The sequence below is a fragment of the Oncorhynchus keta genome, chromosome 34 (assembly GCF_023373465.1).
Source record: "Oncorhynchus keta strain PuntledgeMale-10-30-2019 chromosome 34, Oket_V2, whole genome shotgun sequence".
Lineage (NCBI taxonomy): Eukaryota > Metazoa > Chordata > Actinopteri > Salmoniformes > Salmonidae > Oncorhynchus > Oncorhynchus keta.
Window position 1 is genome coordinate 48,066,892 of NC_068454.1, and position 17,512 is coordinate 48,084,403.

At 42.8% G+C, this 17,512-nt stretch overlaps 1 protein-coding gene across 23 annotated transcripts in view; it reads left to right on the forward strand.

Annotated features, from left to right (window-relative positions):
• The window catches only part of LOC118367218 (E3 ubiquitin-protein ligase MYCBP2-like), a 307,475-nt gene that overhangs the window by 80,268 nt on the left and 209,695 nt on the right, over window positions 1-17,512 (forward strand). For all 23 annotated transcript variants that reach the window (XM_035750395.2, XM_035750391.2, XM_035750396.2 and 20 more), the window contains exons 12-16: window positions 5,947-6,151; window positions 6,349-6,513; window positions 6,863-7,021; window positions 7,196-7,400; window positions 9,689-9,834. In XM_035750395.2, coding sequence (XP_035606288.1) covers window positions 5,947-6,151; window positions 6,349-6,513; window positions 6,863-7,021; window positions 7,196-7,400; window positions 9,689-9,834 — 880 coding nt within the window. The remainder of the gene's footprint in view (window positions 1-5,946; window positions 6,152-6,348; window positions 6,514-6,862; window positions 7,022-7,195; window positions 7,401-9,688; window positions 9,835-17,512) is intronic.

Genomic DNA, 17,512 nt, shown 5'->3' on the forward strand with positions numbered 1-17,512 from the left:
TTTGTGAGATGCGTTGTGGGTGAACAGATGATCTCCGCATGTGTATTTTCTACCGTAAAGCATGGAAGAGGTGGTGTTATGGTGTGGAGTGCTTTGTTGATGACACTGTCTGATGTATTTAGAATTCAAGGCACACTTAACCAGCATGGCTACCACAGAATTCTGCCGCGATATGCCATCCCATCTCGTTTGGGCTTAGTGGGACTGTCATTTTGTTTTTCAACAGGACAATGATCCAACACACCTCCAGGCTGTGTATGGGCTATTTTACCAAGAAGGAGAGGGATGGAGTGCTGCACCAGATAACCTTACCTCCACAATCCCCCGAATTCAACCAAATTGAGATGGTTTGGAATGAGTCGGAGCGCAGAGTGAGGGAAAAGCAGCCAACAAGTGCTCAGCATATGTGGGAGCTCCTTCAAGACTGTTGGAAAATCATTCCAGGGGAAACTGGTTGAGACTAATCCACTTTGGATTAAGACGGCAGAATTTCCATGAACAAATTGAAGACCACATCTGCGGGATTTTAGGTCAGATGGAGTCTCTAATACAACATTACTATGATCAATAGTTAAACCCTTATTTGAAAATACCTTGGGATTGATTTGAATTGATATAGGTACAATATTGTTAAGAACTGAACCATTTGGCCTATGCCACAAGCGAGGACGTGGGTTAAAACAGAGTAATCTGTTGCTTGCCTGGAGTATGATGACAATGCTGATTTTAAATTTACAGTTGGGATTACTTGAGTGGAATTTGGAGTGTTAATAAGTCAATTTCTGAGCGCAGGGCAGAGTCCAAGCACCAAGATGATTTGGATGGACCCCATCCGCTCTGTAGAGCAACTTCTGTTTTCTGAAGTTATCCACAAAAGTAACTCCAGCAGAGTTACAGTAGACTCGTTGCCAGTCGTGTTGTACGGACAACCTACTGAATCTTTCCATGCCACGATTCAGTGATCGCATTGGGCCTTAAATAATTGGATGCTTGTTGGAGTCTTTCAGTTTCAATCAGTTCTTAAAAATAGTTTTCAGACGTTCCGAGCTAACTATCCTAATGTCATTAGATCCCACATGTACTATGACTGCGACAGCTCCCGTGTTCTGGCGTAAAAACGGTAGGAAGCAGCCTTGTAATGTCCTGTACCCGAGCCCCAGGATAGCACAATGTATTTTCCCTGGCAACCGAGTGGTTTCTCATTATAGAGCTGCCGATTTATAACGGCTGGTGAGATTGCAGGTCGTCTGGCAGTTTTTGCACCTTGAACCTAGCACAAAACCCATTGTGGCTTACGGAGTGGCCGGTGCGTCAGACACCCTCAAGGTCTGGTGATCTGAGGCAGAATAGGGGACGATAGCGCTGGAACCATCGAAGCCAGGAGAGCTAATATTCTCGGCAACTGGATTTGAGTCGGGCTTCCCAACACCAAAGTGCCCTACTCGCCATAGGTTGCTTCCCTCCATTTGGCCTATGGCAGGTGACATGCTTCCCTGGTTGGGCAGCTGGAAAGGTGACAGTATCAGGGGAGCGGGAGACTTCTTCGGGAAGGGGTCCCTGGAAGGCGTTGGTGTTGATACTCTCAGCACGGCATCCAGCCTGTGGTGTAGAGAGGGTAGGCAGGGGTGGCTTTCCCCAGTAGATTGTGCAAGTTCTTAATCTGTTTGCTAAGAGTAGCCACTTCTCTATAGTCCTCAGCGAGTGAACAGTTGTTGCATTGGAACTCTGATGTGTCAACATTGTCCTGGAAGAGAGCTTAGTAGATACACCTCCTGCAACGCACAAAGTGCACAATATTTCCTCTGTACGGCGAAGCCTCCTTGAGAAGAGACACGGCAACTTGATCATTGTTGCAGAGATGATTTATAGGCAGAGTAAAAAAAAAACAAGAGACAATAACTGATGTATTTTTCCAGACCTACAGTGCCTTCAAAGTTTTCTGACCCCTCGACTTTTTCCACATTTTGTTACCTTACAGCCTTATTCTAAAATGGATTAAATAAACTATTTTCCTCATCAATCCACACACAATACCCCATAATGACAAAGCGAAAACAGGTTTTTAAACATTTTTGCAAATGTATTAAAAGTAAAAAACAGAGACTTTATTTGCATATGTATTCAGACCCTTTGCTATGAGACTTGAAATTGAGCTCAGGTGCATCTTGTTTCCATTGATAATCCTTGAAATGTTTCTACAACTTGTGGTAAATTCGATTTATTGGACATGATTTGGAAAGGCACACACCTGTCTATATAAGGCCCTACAGTTGACCATGCATGTCAGTGCAAAAACCAAGCCATGAGGTCGAAGGAATTGTCCGTAGAGCTTCGAGACAAGATTGTGCCACTTCTATGCTTAAATAACTGGAAGTCATTGGTTATTCCATCCATCTAGCAGAGCAATCTATCCACTGCTGCGTTGCCCTACTGCTGTCTGTGCCACCCATTCCTCCCAGATAAACAAGGCAGGTCCTGCAGGAGGGTAAAACGCAGACCAACCACCAGCACTGGGAAATCCTATAATAACCAAACAACGAAATATACTGTACATTACATTACATTTAAGTCATTTAGCAGACGCTCTTATCCAGAGCGACTTACAAATTGGTGCATTCACCTTATGGCATCCAGTGGAACAGCCACTTTACAATAGTGCATCTAAATCTTTTAAGGGGGGGGGGGTGAGAAGGATTACTTTATCCTATCCTAGGTATTCCTTAAAGAGGTGGGGTTTCAGGTGTCTCCGGAAGGTGGTGATTGACTCCGCTGTCCTGGCGTCGTGAGGGAGTGTGTTCCACCATTGGGGAGCCAGAGCAGCGAACAGTTTTGACTGGGCTGAGCGGGAACTGTACTTCCTCAGTGGTAGGGAGGCGAGCAGGCCAGAGGTGGATGAACGCAGTGCCCTTGTTTGGGTGTAGGGCCTGATCAGAGCCTGGAGGTACTGAGGTTCCGTTCCCCTCACAGCTCCGTAGGCAAGCACCATGGTCTTGTAGCGGATGCGAGCTTCAACTGGAAGCCAGTGGAGAGAGCGGAGGAGCGGGGTGACGTGAGAGAACTTGGGAAGGTTGAACACCAGACGGGCTGCGGCATTCTGGATGAGTTGTAGGGGTTTAATGGCACAGGCAGGGAGCCCAGCCAACAGCGAGTTGCAGTAATCCAGACGGGAGATGACAAGTGCCTGGATTAGGACCTGCGCCGCTTCCTGTGTGAGGCAGGGTCGTACTCTGCGGATGTTGTAGAGCATGAACCTACAGGAACGGGCCACCGCCTTGATGTTAGTTGAGAACGACAGGGTGTTGTCCAGGATCACGCCAAGGTTCTTAGCGCTCTGGGAGGAGGACACAATGGAGTTGTCAACCGTGATAGCGAGATCATGGAACGGGCAGTCCTTCCCGGGAGGAAGAGCAGCTCCGTCTTGCCGAGGTTCAGCTTGAGGTGGTGATCCGTCATCCACACTGATATGTCTGCCAGACATGCAGAGATGCGATCGCCACCTGGTCATCAGAAGGGGGAAAGGAGAAGATTAATTGTGTGTCGTCTGCATAGCAATGATAGGAGAGACCATGTGAGGTTATGACAGAGCCAAGTGACTTGGTGTATAGCGAGAATAGGAGAGGGCCTAGAACAGAGCCCTGGGGGACACCAGTGGTGAGAGCGCGTGGTGAGGAGACAGATTCTCGCCACGCCACCTGGTAGGAGCGACCTGTCAGGTAGGACTCAATCCAAGCGTGGGCCGCGCCGGAGATGCCCAACTCGGAGAGGGTGGAGAGGAGGATCTGATGGTTCACAGTATCGAAGGCAGCCGATAGGTCTAGAAGGATGAGAGCAGAGGAGAGAGAGTTAGCTTTAGCAGTACGGAGCGCCTCCGTGATACAGAGAAGAGCAGTCTCAGTTGAATGACTAGTCTTGAAACCTGACTGATTTGGATCAAGAAGGTCATTCTGAGAGAGATAGCGGGAGAGCTGGCCAAGGACGGCACGTTCAAGAGTTTTGGAGAGAAAAGAAAGAAGGGATACTGGTCTGTAGTTGTTGACATCGGAGGGATCGAGTGTAGGTTTTTTCAGAAGGGGTGCAACTCTCGCTCTCTTGAAGACGGAAGGGACGTAGCCAGCGGTCAGGGATGAGTTGATGAGCGAGGTGAGGTAAGGGAGAAGGTCTCCGGAAATGGTCTGGAGAAGAGAGGAGGGGATAGGGTCGAGCGGGCAGGTTGTTGGGCGGCCGGCCGTCACAAGACGCGAGATTTCATCTGGAGAGAGAGGTCAGAGCACAGTGTAGGGCAGTGTGAGCAGAACTGTATCACTGAGAAGGCCGTAATCGCCACTGCTGGCTTTTATGTGCAGATTACCCCCTCTGTTCCAGCCAGGGGAGCCAATGTAAAAATAGGAGCAGTTGACCTGTGACTTAACACACACACACACACACACACACACACACACACACACACACACACACACACACACACACACACACACACACACACACACACACACACACACACACACACACACACACACACACACACACACACACACACACACACACACACACACACACACACACACACACACACACACACACACACACGTTACAGGGGGTCAAAGATCATACCCCCAAACATGCTAACCGCTCCTGTTATTGATAATGGTGAGAGGTAAGCATGTCTTGGGGGTAGGATTTTTGACCCTCTAACTTTCTCACTCATCATTGTTCACGATTTATTCCTGATGATCTATAATCACGTCTTCTGCATCCAATTTGCTGTCATGTGTTATTGTTTAGAGTTTGTTATAACCAATTTATTGATGTGTTTATGATATGCTGTAGCTCATGCCCAATTGTGCCCTATTTCAAAGGGATTTGTTTTGCTGGTGGAGGTCGCGTATTGTAATTATGTGCACGAGCACAAAACACCACATCTGTCATTTTTATATGGCAGGAGAGTAACAATTTCAGCCAGAATAATGTACTGTTTTTTGTCGAACTCCATGGTCCTCTGATAATATTAGTCCGTTGCGAATCGACATCCCTGTATTTTGGGATAAATGTCTGAGTTTGACAGGTGTTGCTCGTGGTTTGCACAAGAAAACTGATTTGATAAATTGAACTAAGTGCTGCGCATAAGCTATATATGATTGGACTACCAATATCATAGTGAATGCTTTTGTTTATGCGTTTTGTGCATATGAATTGTGTATTGCCAAATGTATCAGTCAAAAATATTGAGCCTATTTAATGCAACCCTTACTGTTAATTGATCGCAAAGCAGCATGCAACTGACCTAAACGTTTGGAAATTACAATTTAACTTTGTCATCCATAGCCTTAAAATGCAATTGCACTGCTTAGCTCACAACTGAAGGATGGGGAGTAGTACTGCGGATTGCTAAAATATCCTAATGATTATGATCACGCTTCCTCAATTGTAATACTATTTTGACACTATAGAAAGATGGTTTGGTATGGTTTAGTTATCAGTGTGTTCCTATCACCTGGACATGTTGAAATACTTCACGCCTAGAATAAAAACATCCAGTCTTCTGTCATAACTGACAATTGGGGTGGGAGGGGGAGTAAAAAAAATCCTCTGGAATAACGGGCATTCTGGAGTAAAATTACATAACCAGTGTTCTCTAGTAATACTAGTCCTGTGAGTATAGGTCTTTGGTGACATGCATGCAATGCATACATATATCACGTAAAGAGAGCAAGGGTTGACGGAATAGGGAAGGTTTTCCTTAAACAAATGAGGGATTTCGGTGACGGTAGTTTTCAGTCAGAAGTGGCAATGACTATGTCCAGAATTGTAGTTTTTATACGAGCTCGGACATTTTGGGCTAATAATTGATATGTCAGCAGAAAAAGTTTTTTTTTTTTTTGTGACAGTTCCTATAAAAATATTTTCTCTCTCTCCCTTCCTCTCCCTCTCACCCCTCCTCTCCCTCAGGTCTACTACACAGGGAAGTACCAGAGCCTGGGCATCAAGCAGGGTGGTCCGTTGGCAGGTAAATGGGTGGAACTGCCCATCACCAAGTCACCTAAGATCGTCCAGTTCTCCGTGGGCCACGACGGCTCACACGCCCTGCTGGTGGCAGAGGATGGCAGCGTGTTCTTTACTGGCTCCGCGAGCAAGGGAGAAGATGGAGAGTCCAGTAAGTATGGATGTGAACACACACCTACACAGACAAGAACACACGTAAATTACAGCACACACACCAATACGTCATGATATAAGATTATTCAACGGGAAAGGGAAGGGAATAGGCACTGTATTCAGAATAATCTCCAACCAACTTTGTGCGCCTCTTGCATTGATACGATTCTCTAATGTTTTGTTTCTACTCTTCAGCCAAGAGCCGGCGCCAGCCGAAGCCCTACAAGCCCAAGAAGATGATGAAGCTGGAGACCAAGACGGCGGTGAACACGGCTTGCAACAACGGCAGCAGCAGCATCGTCACCAAGGATGGAGAGCTATACATGTTCGGCAAGGACGCTATTTACAGCGACAGCACCTGTGAGTGGGATAGAGACAAGGGAAAAGGGTACATTTGGGTTGTGTTGGCTAGTGCAAATGTTAATTTGTGTTAGTGATGGTGATGAACTTGAGTGGGACAGAGAGAGTACTCCATCTGGGTAGTGATCATTCGTGCAAATGTTCACGTCTGAAATATTACAACATGGCTATCAAAGTAAGCTTTTGAAAAGCCATGTTGGTTTGATAAGGGTCTTTTATAGCCTGGAAATTCTGACCGATTTCAGCTCAGTTTAGTGAAATGTACCGTGATTCAGTCAGGATAAGGCTAGGTCTTTAACAGTCACTATACAGTATCAATGTTTTCTCCTTTCTCTTGTGCCCCCTTCAGGCCAGGTGTCAGACCTGAAGGGTCACATTGTAACCCAGGTAGCCATGGGGAAGGCCCACACCTGTGTCTTGACTAAGAGTGGAGAGGTCTGGACGTTTGGGGTCAACAACAAGGGCCAGTGTGGCCGAGAAACAGGGGCCATGAACCAGGCGGGCAAAGGTAACATGCATGACGGACACACACATGAGCATGCACGAGCACAGAAATGACCACACAACACAAACAAACGTTACTATACCATATGCACACCAAACACCACTTTCTTTGCGTGTATTTATTGTGTATTTTGCGTTCATCACCCATTCATGTGAACATCTTCTCTACCCCCTGTAGCATTTGGCGTGGAAAGCATGGCGACGGCCATGGATGAGGACCTGGAGGATGAGCTGGAGGAGAAGGAGGAGAAGAGCATGATGTGCCAGCCGGGCATGCACAAGTGGAAGCTGGATCAGTGCATGGTGTGCACCGTGTGTGGAGACTGCACGGGCTATGGAGCCAGCTGTGTCAGCAGCGGACGGCCCGACAGAGTACCCGGAGGGTACGGAAACTTGACGAAGAGGCAGACACACACCCACCATTCACTAGTTGGTTTATCTTTGTTAAGAGAAAGTACATTTATGGTTGGGTCTACAGGCGGTAGGTAGCCTAGCAGTTAAGAGTGTTGGGCCAGTAACTGAAAGGTTGCTGGTTGGAATCCCCGAGCAGACTTGGTAAAATATTCTGTCCATGTGCCCTTGAGCAAGTAACTTAACCCGAAGTGTTCTTATAAGTCGCTCTGGATAAGACCATCTGCTAAATGACTAAAATGTAAAATGTATGTTTTCATGATTAGGGTTTTTTGGCACGTCTATTTGCTAGTGCCTTGTGCTCTGTCTTTAGACCACACTATTTACCAAGTTTTTAACTATATTTTTCGTAGCTGTCTATTTACCACCACAAACCGATGCTGGCACTAAGACGGCACTCAACGAGCTGTGTAGGGCCATAAGCAAACAAGAAAATGCTCATTGAGGCGGGAACTTAAATGCAGGGGAACTTAAATCCAGTTCTATCAGCATGTTAAATGTTCAACCGGAGGATAAAAAACTCTAGACCACCCTTCTCCACACACAGAGAGGCGTACTCCCTCGCCCACCATTTGGCAACTCTGACCATAACTCTATCCTCCTGATTCCTGCTTGCAAGCAAAAACTAAAGCAGGAAGTACCAGTGACTTGGTCAATACGGAAGTGGTCAGATGACGCAGATGCTAAGCTACAGGACTGTTTTGCTATCACAGACTGGAATATGTTAAAGGGGTCTTCAAATGGCAATGAGGAGTACACCACATCAGTCACTGCCTTCATCAATAAGTGCATCGATGACATCATCCCCACAGTGACCGTACGTACATTTCCCGACCAGAAGCCATGAATCACAGACAACATCCGCACTGAGCTAAAGGCTAGAGCTGCCACTTTCAAGGAGCAGGTTTCTAACCCGGAAGCTTATAAGAAATCCCACTAAGCCCTCCGATGAACCATCAAACAGACAACTTGTCAATACCTGACTAAGATTAAATCGTACAACAACGGCTCCTACACTCCATGCAAACTATTACGGACTGCAAAGGGAAGCACAGCCGCAAGCTGCCCAGTGACACCAGTCTACCAGACGAGCTAAATTACTTCCATGCTTTGAGGCAAGCAACACTGAAGCATGCATGAGAGCACCAGCTGTTCCGACCGACTGTGTGATCTCGCTCTCCATAGCCGATGTGAGAAAGACCTATAAACAGGTCAACATTCACAAGTTGGAAGTTTACATACACTTTGGTTGGAGTCATTTAAAACTTGTGTTTCAACCACTCCACAAATTTCTTATTAACAAGCTATAGTTTTGGCGGACATCTACTTTGCATGACACAAGTAACTTTTCCAACAATTGTTTACAGACAGATTATTTCACCTATAATTCACTGTATCACAATTCCAGTGGGTCAGAAGCTTACATACACTAAGTTGACTGTGCCTTTCAAACAGCTTGAAAAATTCCAGAAAATTATGTCATGGCTTTAGAATCTTCTGATAGGCTGATTGACATCAGTTGAGTCTATTGGAGGTGTACATGTGGATGTATTTCAAGGCCTACCTTCGAACTCAGTGCCTCTTTACTTGACATCATGGGGAAATCAAAAGAAATCAGCCAAGGTCTACAAAAAAGGTGTAGACCTCCACAAGTCTGGTTCGTCTTTGGGAGCAATTTCCAAATGCCTGAAGGTTTCACGTTCCTCTGTACAAACAATAGTACGCAAGTATAAACACCATTGGACCACGCAGCTGTCATACCGCTCAGGAAGGAGACACATTCTGTCTCCTAGAGATGAGCGTACTTTTTTGGTGCGAAAAGTGCAAATTGATCCCAGAAGATGCTGGACGAAACGGGTACAAAAGTATCTAAATACCACAATAAAACAAGTCCTATATCGACATAACCTGAAATGCCACTCAGCAAGGAACTGCTCCAAAACTGCCATAAAAAAGCCAGACGACAGTTTGTAACTGTTCATGTGAACAAAGATCGTACTTTTTGGAGAAATGTCCTCTGGTCTGATGAAACAAAATAGAACTGTTTGGCAGTAATGACCAATTATGTTTGGAGGAAAAAGGGGAAAGCTTGCAACCCGAGGAACACCATCCCAAGCGTGGTTTGAATGCGGATCAGATTAACTGATATTTGGTTTTGTGTGTCTTTTTGTATGCTTTGGTTTGTCTTGTCTGGTAGATGTCTGTCGTTTGTTTGTATTGATGTTTTATCTGTGTTTCTCTCTCTCTCTCTCCCACTCAGTATCTGTGGCTGTGGTTCTGGGGAGTCTGGCTGCTCAGCGTGTGGCTGCTGCAAAGCCTGCGCCAGGGAGCTTGATGGACAGGAGGTCAGACAGAGGGGCATCTTTGACGCTGTCAAGGAGATGATACCACTAGATCTACTACTAGGTACAACACACAATAACAGTTGTTCAATATATCTGCATGCTCATGTTTGTTGTACTTATTCTCAAACAGTCAACCTTTTTCGTACTGTATATAGTTTCTTCAGAAAGTATTCACACCCCTGGACTTATTCCATATTTTGTTGTTACTGCCTGAATTCAAAATGTATGACATTTCTTCTCACCCTTCTACACACAATACCCCATAATGACAAAGTTTTTGCAAATGTGTTGAACATCTCATTTACATAAGTATTCATACCATGTCAATACATGTTAGTCACCTTTGGCAGCGATTACAGCTGTGAGTCTTTCTGTGTAAGTCTATAAGAGCTTTGCACTTCTGGATTGTACAATATTTGCCCTTAATACTTTTCAAAATTCTTCAAGCTCTGTGAATTGGGTGGTTGATCATAGCTAGACAACCATTTTCAAGTCTTGCCATAGATTTTCAAGTAGATTTAAGTAAAAACAAGAACATTAACTTTCTTGGATAGCAACTCCAGTGTAGATTTAGCCATGTGTTTTAGGTTATTGACCTGCTGAAAGGTCAATTCTTCTCCCAGTGTCTGGTGTAAAGCAGACTGAACCAGGTTTTCCTCTATGATTTTGCTTGTGCTTAGTTCCATTCCGTTTATTTCTTATCCTGAAAAACTTCCCGTCCTTAATAATTACATGCATACCCATAACATGATGCAGCCACCACTATAATTGAAATGTGGAGAGTGGTACTCAGTAATGTGTTGTATTGGATTTGCCCCAAACATACCACTTCTTATTCAGGACATTTTGTTGCAGTATTACTTAAGTGCCTTGTTGAAAACAAGATGCATGTTTTGGAATATTTTTTATTCTGCATAGGCATCCTTTTCACTCTGTCAATTAGGTTAGTATTGTGGAGTAACCAACACATTGTTGATCCTGTATCTTTGGTGACTGGGTGTGTTGACACATCATACAAAGCGTAATTAATAACTGCTCAAAGGGATATTCACAGTCTGCTTTTATTTTTTTAGGTGCCCTTTAAGTGGCATTTGGATAATATCTCTGGTCTTTGTGGTTGAATCTGTTTTTGTATGTGTTGGGTACAGAAATGAGGTGGTCATTCAAAAATCACTTTAAAAAGTATTATTGCACACAGAGTGAGTCCATGCAACTTCTTAAGTGACTTAAGGACATTTTTACTCCTGACAGTCTTTCCATAACAAAGGGGTTGAATACTTATGAACTCAAGATATTTCAGATTTTAAATTTTAATTACGCTGAACAAAAAATAGAAATGCAACAGAAATTATCCATACGCACAAAAAGCTGATTTCTCTCAAAAATCTCTTTACATTTCTTCTTTGCCAAGATAATCCATCCAATTGACAGGTTTGACATATCAAGAAGCAGATTAAACAGCATGATCCTTACACAGGTACACCTTGTGCTGTGGATAATAAAAGGCCACTCTAAAATGTGCGGTTTTGTCACACAACACAAAGCCACAGATGCATGTTTGGAATGCTCTGGATCATGTACTGCATATATCCAGCAACTTCGCACAGCCATTGAAGAGGAGCGGCACAACATTCCAATGCCGCAATCAACAGCCTGATCAACTTTGCAAAGGATATGTCGTGCTGCATGGGGCAAATGGTGGTCACACCAGATACTGACTGGTTTTCTGATCCACGCTCCAGCCCTTTTCTTTTAAGCTGTCTGCGACCGACAGATGCGTATGATCATTTTCCCAGTCATGTGAAATCCGTAGATTAGGGCCTAATGCATTTATTTAAATTGACTGTGAGTGCCTTATACGAACTGTATCTCAGTAAAGCCTTTGAAAATGTTGCGTTTTTATATTTTTGTTGAGTGTCATTTGTAAATATTTTGAAAAACATCATTCCACTTTGACATTATAGGGTACTGTGTGTAGGCCAGTTACAACAAATCAAAATTGAATCCAGTTTAAATTCAGGCTGTAACACATCAAAATGTGTAAAATGTCAAGGGGTGTGTGCATACTTACTGAAGGCACTCTGTCACGAGTTACAAGCCATTGCTGTTGTCCGCTTCTTTTATTTCTATTTTGTCTGTCATTCCATGTCAGCATACTGCTTTACCATAGCTACGTGTCTCAGCCAATGTTTTCCCGAGACCAGGCGCAAGCTAAATAACAGCATGTAACCACAGTTCTGTCTGCTATTTGCGGTTAGGACCAACAGAGCAACGATAACACAAAAAAAACGAGGCCCTCCGTTGAATTTTTAAATCCCGATGTGGCCCATGAGCCGCAATTACTGCCCTGCCCTAGACCAGCGATTCTCAACTGGTGGTTTGGGTCGCAGGAAGTTTTGAATGGGTCGCAGGTGTCTGAGTAAAAATATGTATTCCCCAATCTGAATTTAACACTAGAACCGCCGTAGGCCAACGCCCTAAAAAAATATCAGCCCCCAAAAAATGCTACGTCCAGCACCTTCCCTGAATTCCTAAATGTTTGTATTTTACACTTCTCATTTTCCAGAAATCACAAACAGAAAAAGGTTCAGAACCTTGTTTCACACCTATTCCTAACTTAACCCACCAAGACAATGTGCTGTAGGACATTGGTACCCAGCCAGGCGCTAATGCGCCTTTCTCTTCTCACTGAATGAATGACAAATTGTTAAATGGGCTGTATTGGCACCTTTAAAATCTAATTTAAATTAGGCCTAACTGAAAATAAGGAGGGTAAAGAGGTTGATTTAATTTAGATAGACTACAGTGTCATGGGTTTGTTATGCCTATTTATCAGCAGCAAACATTTTGACAGTGCTCCTTAGGGGTTGATACCATTCTCTTAAGTTTTACTTTGTAAAAAGAAACTGTTATGGAACTGTTTTATTAACTATAACTCTTACTAAGCTAATTTATTGTAAGGGCAACATAAACATGCTACTTGTTGCAGTAGTCCTTTAGAATAATGTTAAACATTTATCCTTGACTCGATTCAGCGAAGCAAACGATGCCAGCCCACTGAGTGAATGAGAAATAGACCGAATGGGCGATAATTGTGCAAGTTACTTTACAATTGAATTTAAATGATTTCTAACTGAATGATGAGGGTGAAGAGGTAGATTTAATTTAGAACAGTAATAGTGTAGTGATGAGTTTGTTATGCCTATTTATCATGTTAATAATTTGACCGAGCACATTGCGGGTTGATATCGTTCTTGACTCTTTTATTTACTGTAGCTCCATTACTAATCCAATTTATTGTAAGGGAAATTAAAACATGCTGTGTTGTAGTAGGCCTTTAGGTTATTGCAAAACATATCCTTGACTCTATCCAAGTTGATGAGCGGAAAACAAACGATGCCAGTCAGCCTTCACAGCTGGCCCATCGAAACTACATCTAAACTATACCAAAAATAATGTCACACATAGTAAGAGTTAGCCTATAGACAAAATTAAATTGACAATCTGATCAGTGACAATATTATGCCTATCAGTTGTCAAATTGTACATGAAGAAATGGGCACATCTTGTAATTTACATGGAGAGGAGCATCACTTAATCATATCCTCCTTCAGCGTCGCATGCAGGTAAAACATTTTGATTTCTATATAGTATCAGAAAGAGCATGTTCGGCAGTGTCTGTTGCACTTACCTTTGTCAAATAACTCTCATAATTCAAGAGGTGAAGCTCTATTTCCAAATGTATACTTTTTCCTAGATATCCATGTTGTCCATGCATTCAGTACATGACCACTCGCACAGCAGCATTGTTATGGCTACTAAGCAATTAGTAATAGTAACATGATGAATGTAAAATTAAATGAATATGCAATTTATTTATGGAATTAATCCTTTACAATTGTTATTGTACTGGTGCTTTTGTTTAGGAATATAGAAAATAATTTCACATTATCTTTTTAATTTCTACTTTGTCAAAAGAGGCTGTAACTGGACTTTATAAACTTCTTGCGCCAGGGCAATCCCGTATCTGGGAGTGTAATCATAGCCTCAAGCTCATTACCATAACTCAACGTTAACTATTCATGAAAATCGCAAATGAAATGAAATATATTCACTCACAAGCTTAGCCTTTTGTTAACAACACTGTCATCTCAGATTTTCAAAATATGCTTTTCAACCATAGCTACACAAGCATTTGTGTAAGAGTATTGATAGCTAGCATAGCATTACGCCTAGCATTCAGCAGGCAACATTTTCACAAAAACAAGAAAAGCATTCAAATAAAATCATTTACCTTTGAAGAACTTCGGATGTTTTCAATGAGGAGATTCTCAGTTAGATTGCAAATGTTCATTTTTCCCAAAAGGATTTTGTGTAGGAAAAATCGCCCCTTTTTGTTCATCACGTTTGGCTAAGAAAAAAACCAGACAATTCAGTCATTACAACGCCAAACGTTTTTCCAAATTAACTCCATAATATCGACAGAAACATGGCAAACGTTGTTTAGAATCAATCCTCAAGGTGTTTTTCACGTACCTATTCGATGATAAATCATTCGTGGCAGTTGGGTTTGTCCTCGGAAGCAAATGGAAAAATACACGCAGCTGGAGATTATGCAATAATTGAGACTCAGGACACCAAGTGAGCACCTGGTAGATGTAGTGTACAATGGTCAATCTTCCAATGATATGCCTACAAATACGTCACAATAATGCAGACACCTTGGGGAAACGACAAAGTGTAAGCTCATTCCTGGCGCATTCACAGCCATATAAGGAGACATTGGAACACAGCGCCTTCAAAATCTGGTGCACTTCCTGTTTGAAATTTCATCTTGGTTTCGCCTGTAGCATCAGTTCTGTGGCACTTACAGATAATATCTTTGCAGTTTTGGAAACGTCAGTGTTTTCTTTCCAAAGCTGTCAATTATATGCATAGTCGAGCATCTTTTCGTGACAAAATATCTTGTTTAAAACTGGAACGCTTTTTTAATCCAAAAATTAAAAGAGCGCCCCCTATATCGAAGAAGTTAATTACTATACATCTATTACTAATTGAATCTACAAATACGTTTGTTCAAATGGATTACTCTGTCATGTTTTTATTGTAAGGGAAACTAAAATAGGCTGTAGGCCTATGTTTTTTCTAGGAATTTGTAGAATTATAAACACATCCTTATATATATATATATATGAGTCAAGGATATGTTTATAATAATTTATAAAACCAGTTGAGATTAACTACCGTAGACCATCCTCCTTAGCCAGATCCCAAATCTGTTGTTTAGCCCAAACATACACGCAAACAGGTCTGGGATTAGGCCAGGGCGTCTAGCTCAAGTAATAGTAGAAGAAACACTGGGCTCTCAGCATAAAGCTGCTTTTGCATTAATATGATACACAGTTGATGTCGGTTTAAGTTTACATACACCTTAGCCAAATGCATTTAAACTCGTTTTTCACAAATCCTGACATTTAATCCTCGTAAAAAGTCCCTATCTTAGGTCAGTTAGGATCACCACTTTATTTTAAGAATGTGAAATGTCAGAATAATAGTGGAGTGATTTATTTAAACTTTTATTTCTTTAATCACATTCCCATTGGGTCAGAAGTTTACATACTCTCAATTAGTATTTGGTAGCATTGCCCTGAAATTGTTTAACTTGGGTCAAATGTTTCGGGTAGCCTTCCACAAGCTTCCCACAAAATGTTGGGTGAATTTTGGCCCATTCCTCCTGACAGAGCTGGTGTAACTGAGTCAGGTTTGTAGGCCTCCTTGTTCGCACACACTTTTTCAGTTCTGCCCACACATTTTCTATACAATTGACGTCAGGGCTTTGTGATGGCCACTCCAATACCTTGACTATGTTGTCCTTAAGCCATTTTGGTGGTATGCTTGGGGTCATTGTTAATTTTGAAGACCCATTTGCGACCAAGCTTTAACTTCCTGACTGATGTCTTGATGTTGCTTCAATATATCCACATAATTGTCCTACCTTATGATGCCATTTATTTTGTGAAGTGCACCAGTCCCTCCTGCAGCAAAGCACCGCCACAACATGATGCTGCCACCCCCATACTTCACGGTTGGGATGGTGTTTTTCGGCTTGCAAGCCATCGTTATGTTTCCTCCAAACATAACGATAGTCATTATGGCAAACAGTTTCATCAGACCAGAGGACATTTCTCCAAAAAGTATGATCTTTGTCTACATGTGCAGTTGCAATCCGTATTCTGGCTTTTTTTTTGTGGCGGTTTTGGAGCAGTGGCTTCTTCCTTGCTGAGCGACCTTTCAGGTTATGTAGATATAGGACTTGTTTTACTGTGGATATAGATTATTTTGTACCTGTTTCCTCCAGCATCTACACAAGGTCATTTGCTGTTGTTCTGGGATTGATTTACACTTCTCACCAAAGTACGTTCATCTCTAGGAGACAGAATGCATGTCCTTCCTGAGCGGTATGACAGCTGCGTGGTCCCATGGTGTTTATACATGCTTGCTATTGTTTGTACAGATGAACGTGGTACCTTCAGGCATTTGGAAATTGCTCCCAAGGATGAACCAGACTTGTTGAGGTCTACCTTTCTATTTTTTGGCTGATTTCTTTTGATTTTCTCATGACGTCAAGGAAAGAGGCACTATGTTTGAAGGTAGGCCTTGAAATACATCCACAGGTACACTTCCAATTGACTCAAATGATGTCAATCAGCCTATCCGATGCTTCTGAAGCCATGACATAATTTTCTGGAATTTTACAAGCTGTTTAAAGGCACAGTCAATTTAGTGTATGTAAACTTCTGACCCACTGGAATTGTGATTAAGTGAAATAATCTGTCTGTAGGCAGTTGTTGGTACTTCTGTCATGCACAAAGTAGATGTCCTAACTGACTTGCCAAAACTATAGTTTGTTAACAAGAAATTTGTGGAGTGGTTGAAAAAAGTAGTTTTAATGACTCCAACCTAAGTGTATGTAAACTTCCGACTTCAGCTAGCTAGTAGCACGTCTGTCTTGTTTTTCTTCATCCATAGCTCAAGATCGATGCTGCCCCTTAGATCTAGGATAAGTGGGTGAAACTGTAGCCTTGGAATTCAAACTGAGTCTCGTTATAATGCACTATTATTTCACTTCACCAATCCAGTCTGGCATTGCCGTCATTTAATCAATCAAATTGATTTAAATCAATCAAATTTATTTATGAAGCCCTTCTTACATCAGCTTATGTCACAAAGTGCTGTACAGAAACCCAGCCTAAAACCCCAAACAACAAGCATTGCAGGTGTAGAAGCATAGTGGCTAGGAAAAGCTGCCTGGAAAGGCCAGAACCTAGGAAGAAACCTAGAGAGGAACCAGGCTATGAGGGGTGGCCAGTCCTTTTCTGGCTGTGCCGGGTGGAGATTATAACAGAACATGGCCAAGCTGTTCAAATGTTCATAAATGACGAGCAGGGTCAAATAATAATTATCACAGTGGTTGTCGAGGGTGCAACAGGTCAGCACCTCAGGAGTAAATGTCAGTTGGCTTTTCATAGCCGATCATTGAGAGTATGTCTACTGCTCCTGCTGTCTCTAGAGAGTTGAAAACAGCAGGTCTGGGACAGGTAGCACAAGTCAGGGTTCCATAGCCGCAGGCAGAACAGTTGAAACTGGAGCAGCAGCATGGCCAGGTGGACTGGGGACACCAAGGAGTCATCATGCCAGGTAGTCCTGAGGCATGGTCCTAGGGCTCAGTTCCTCCTCCG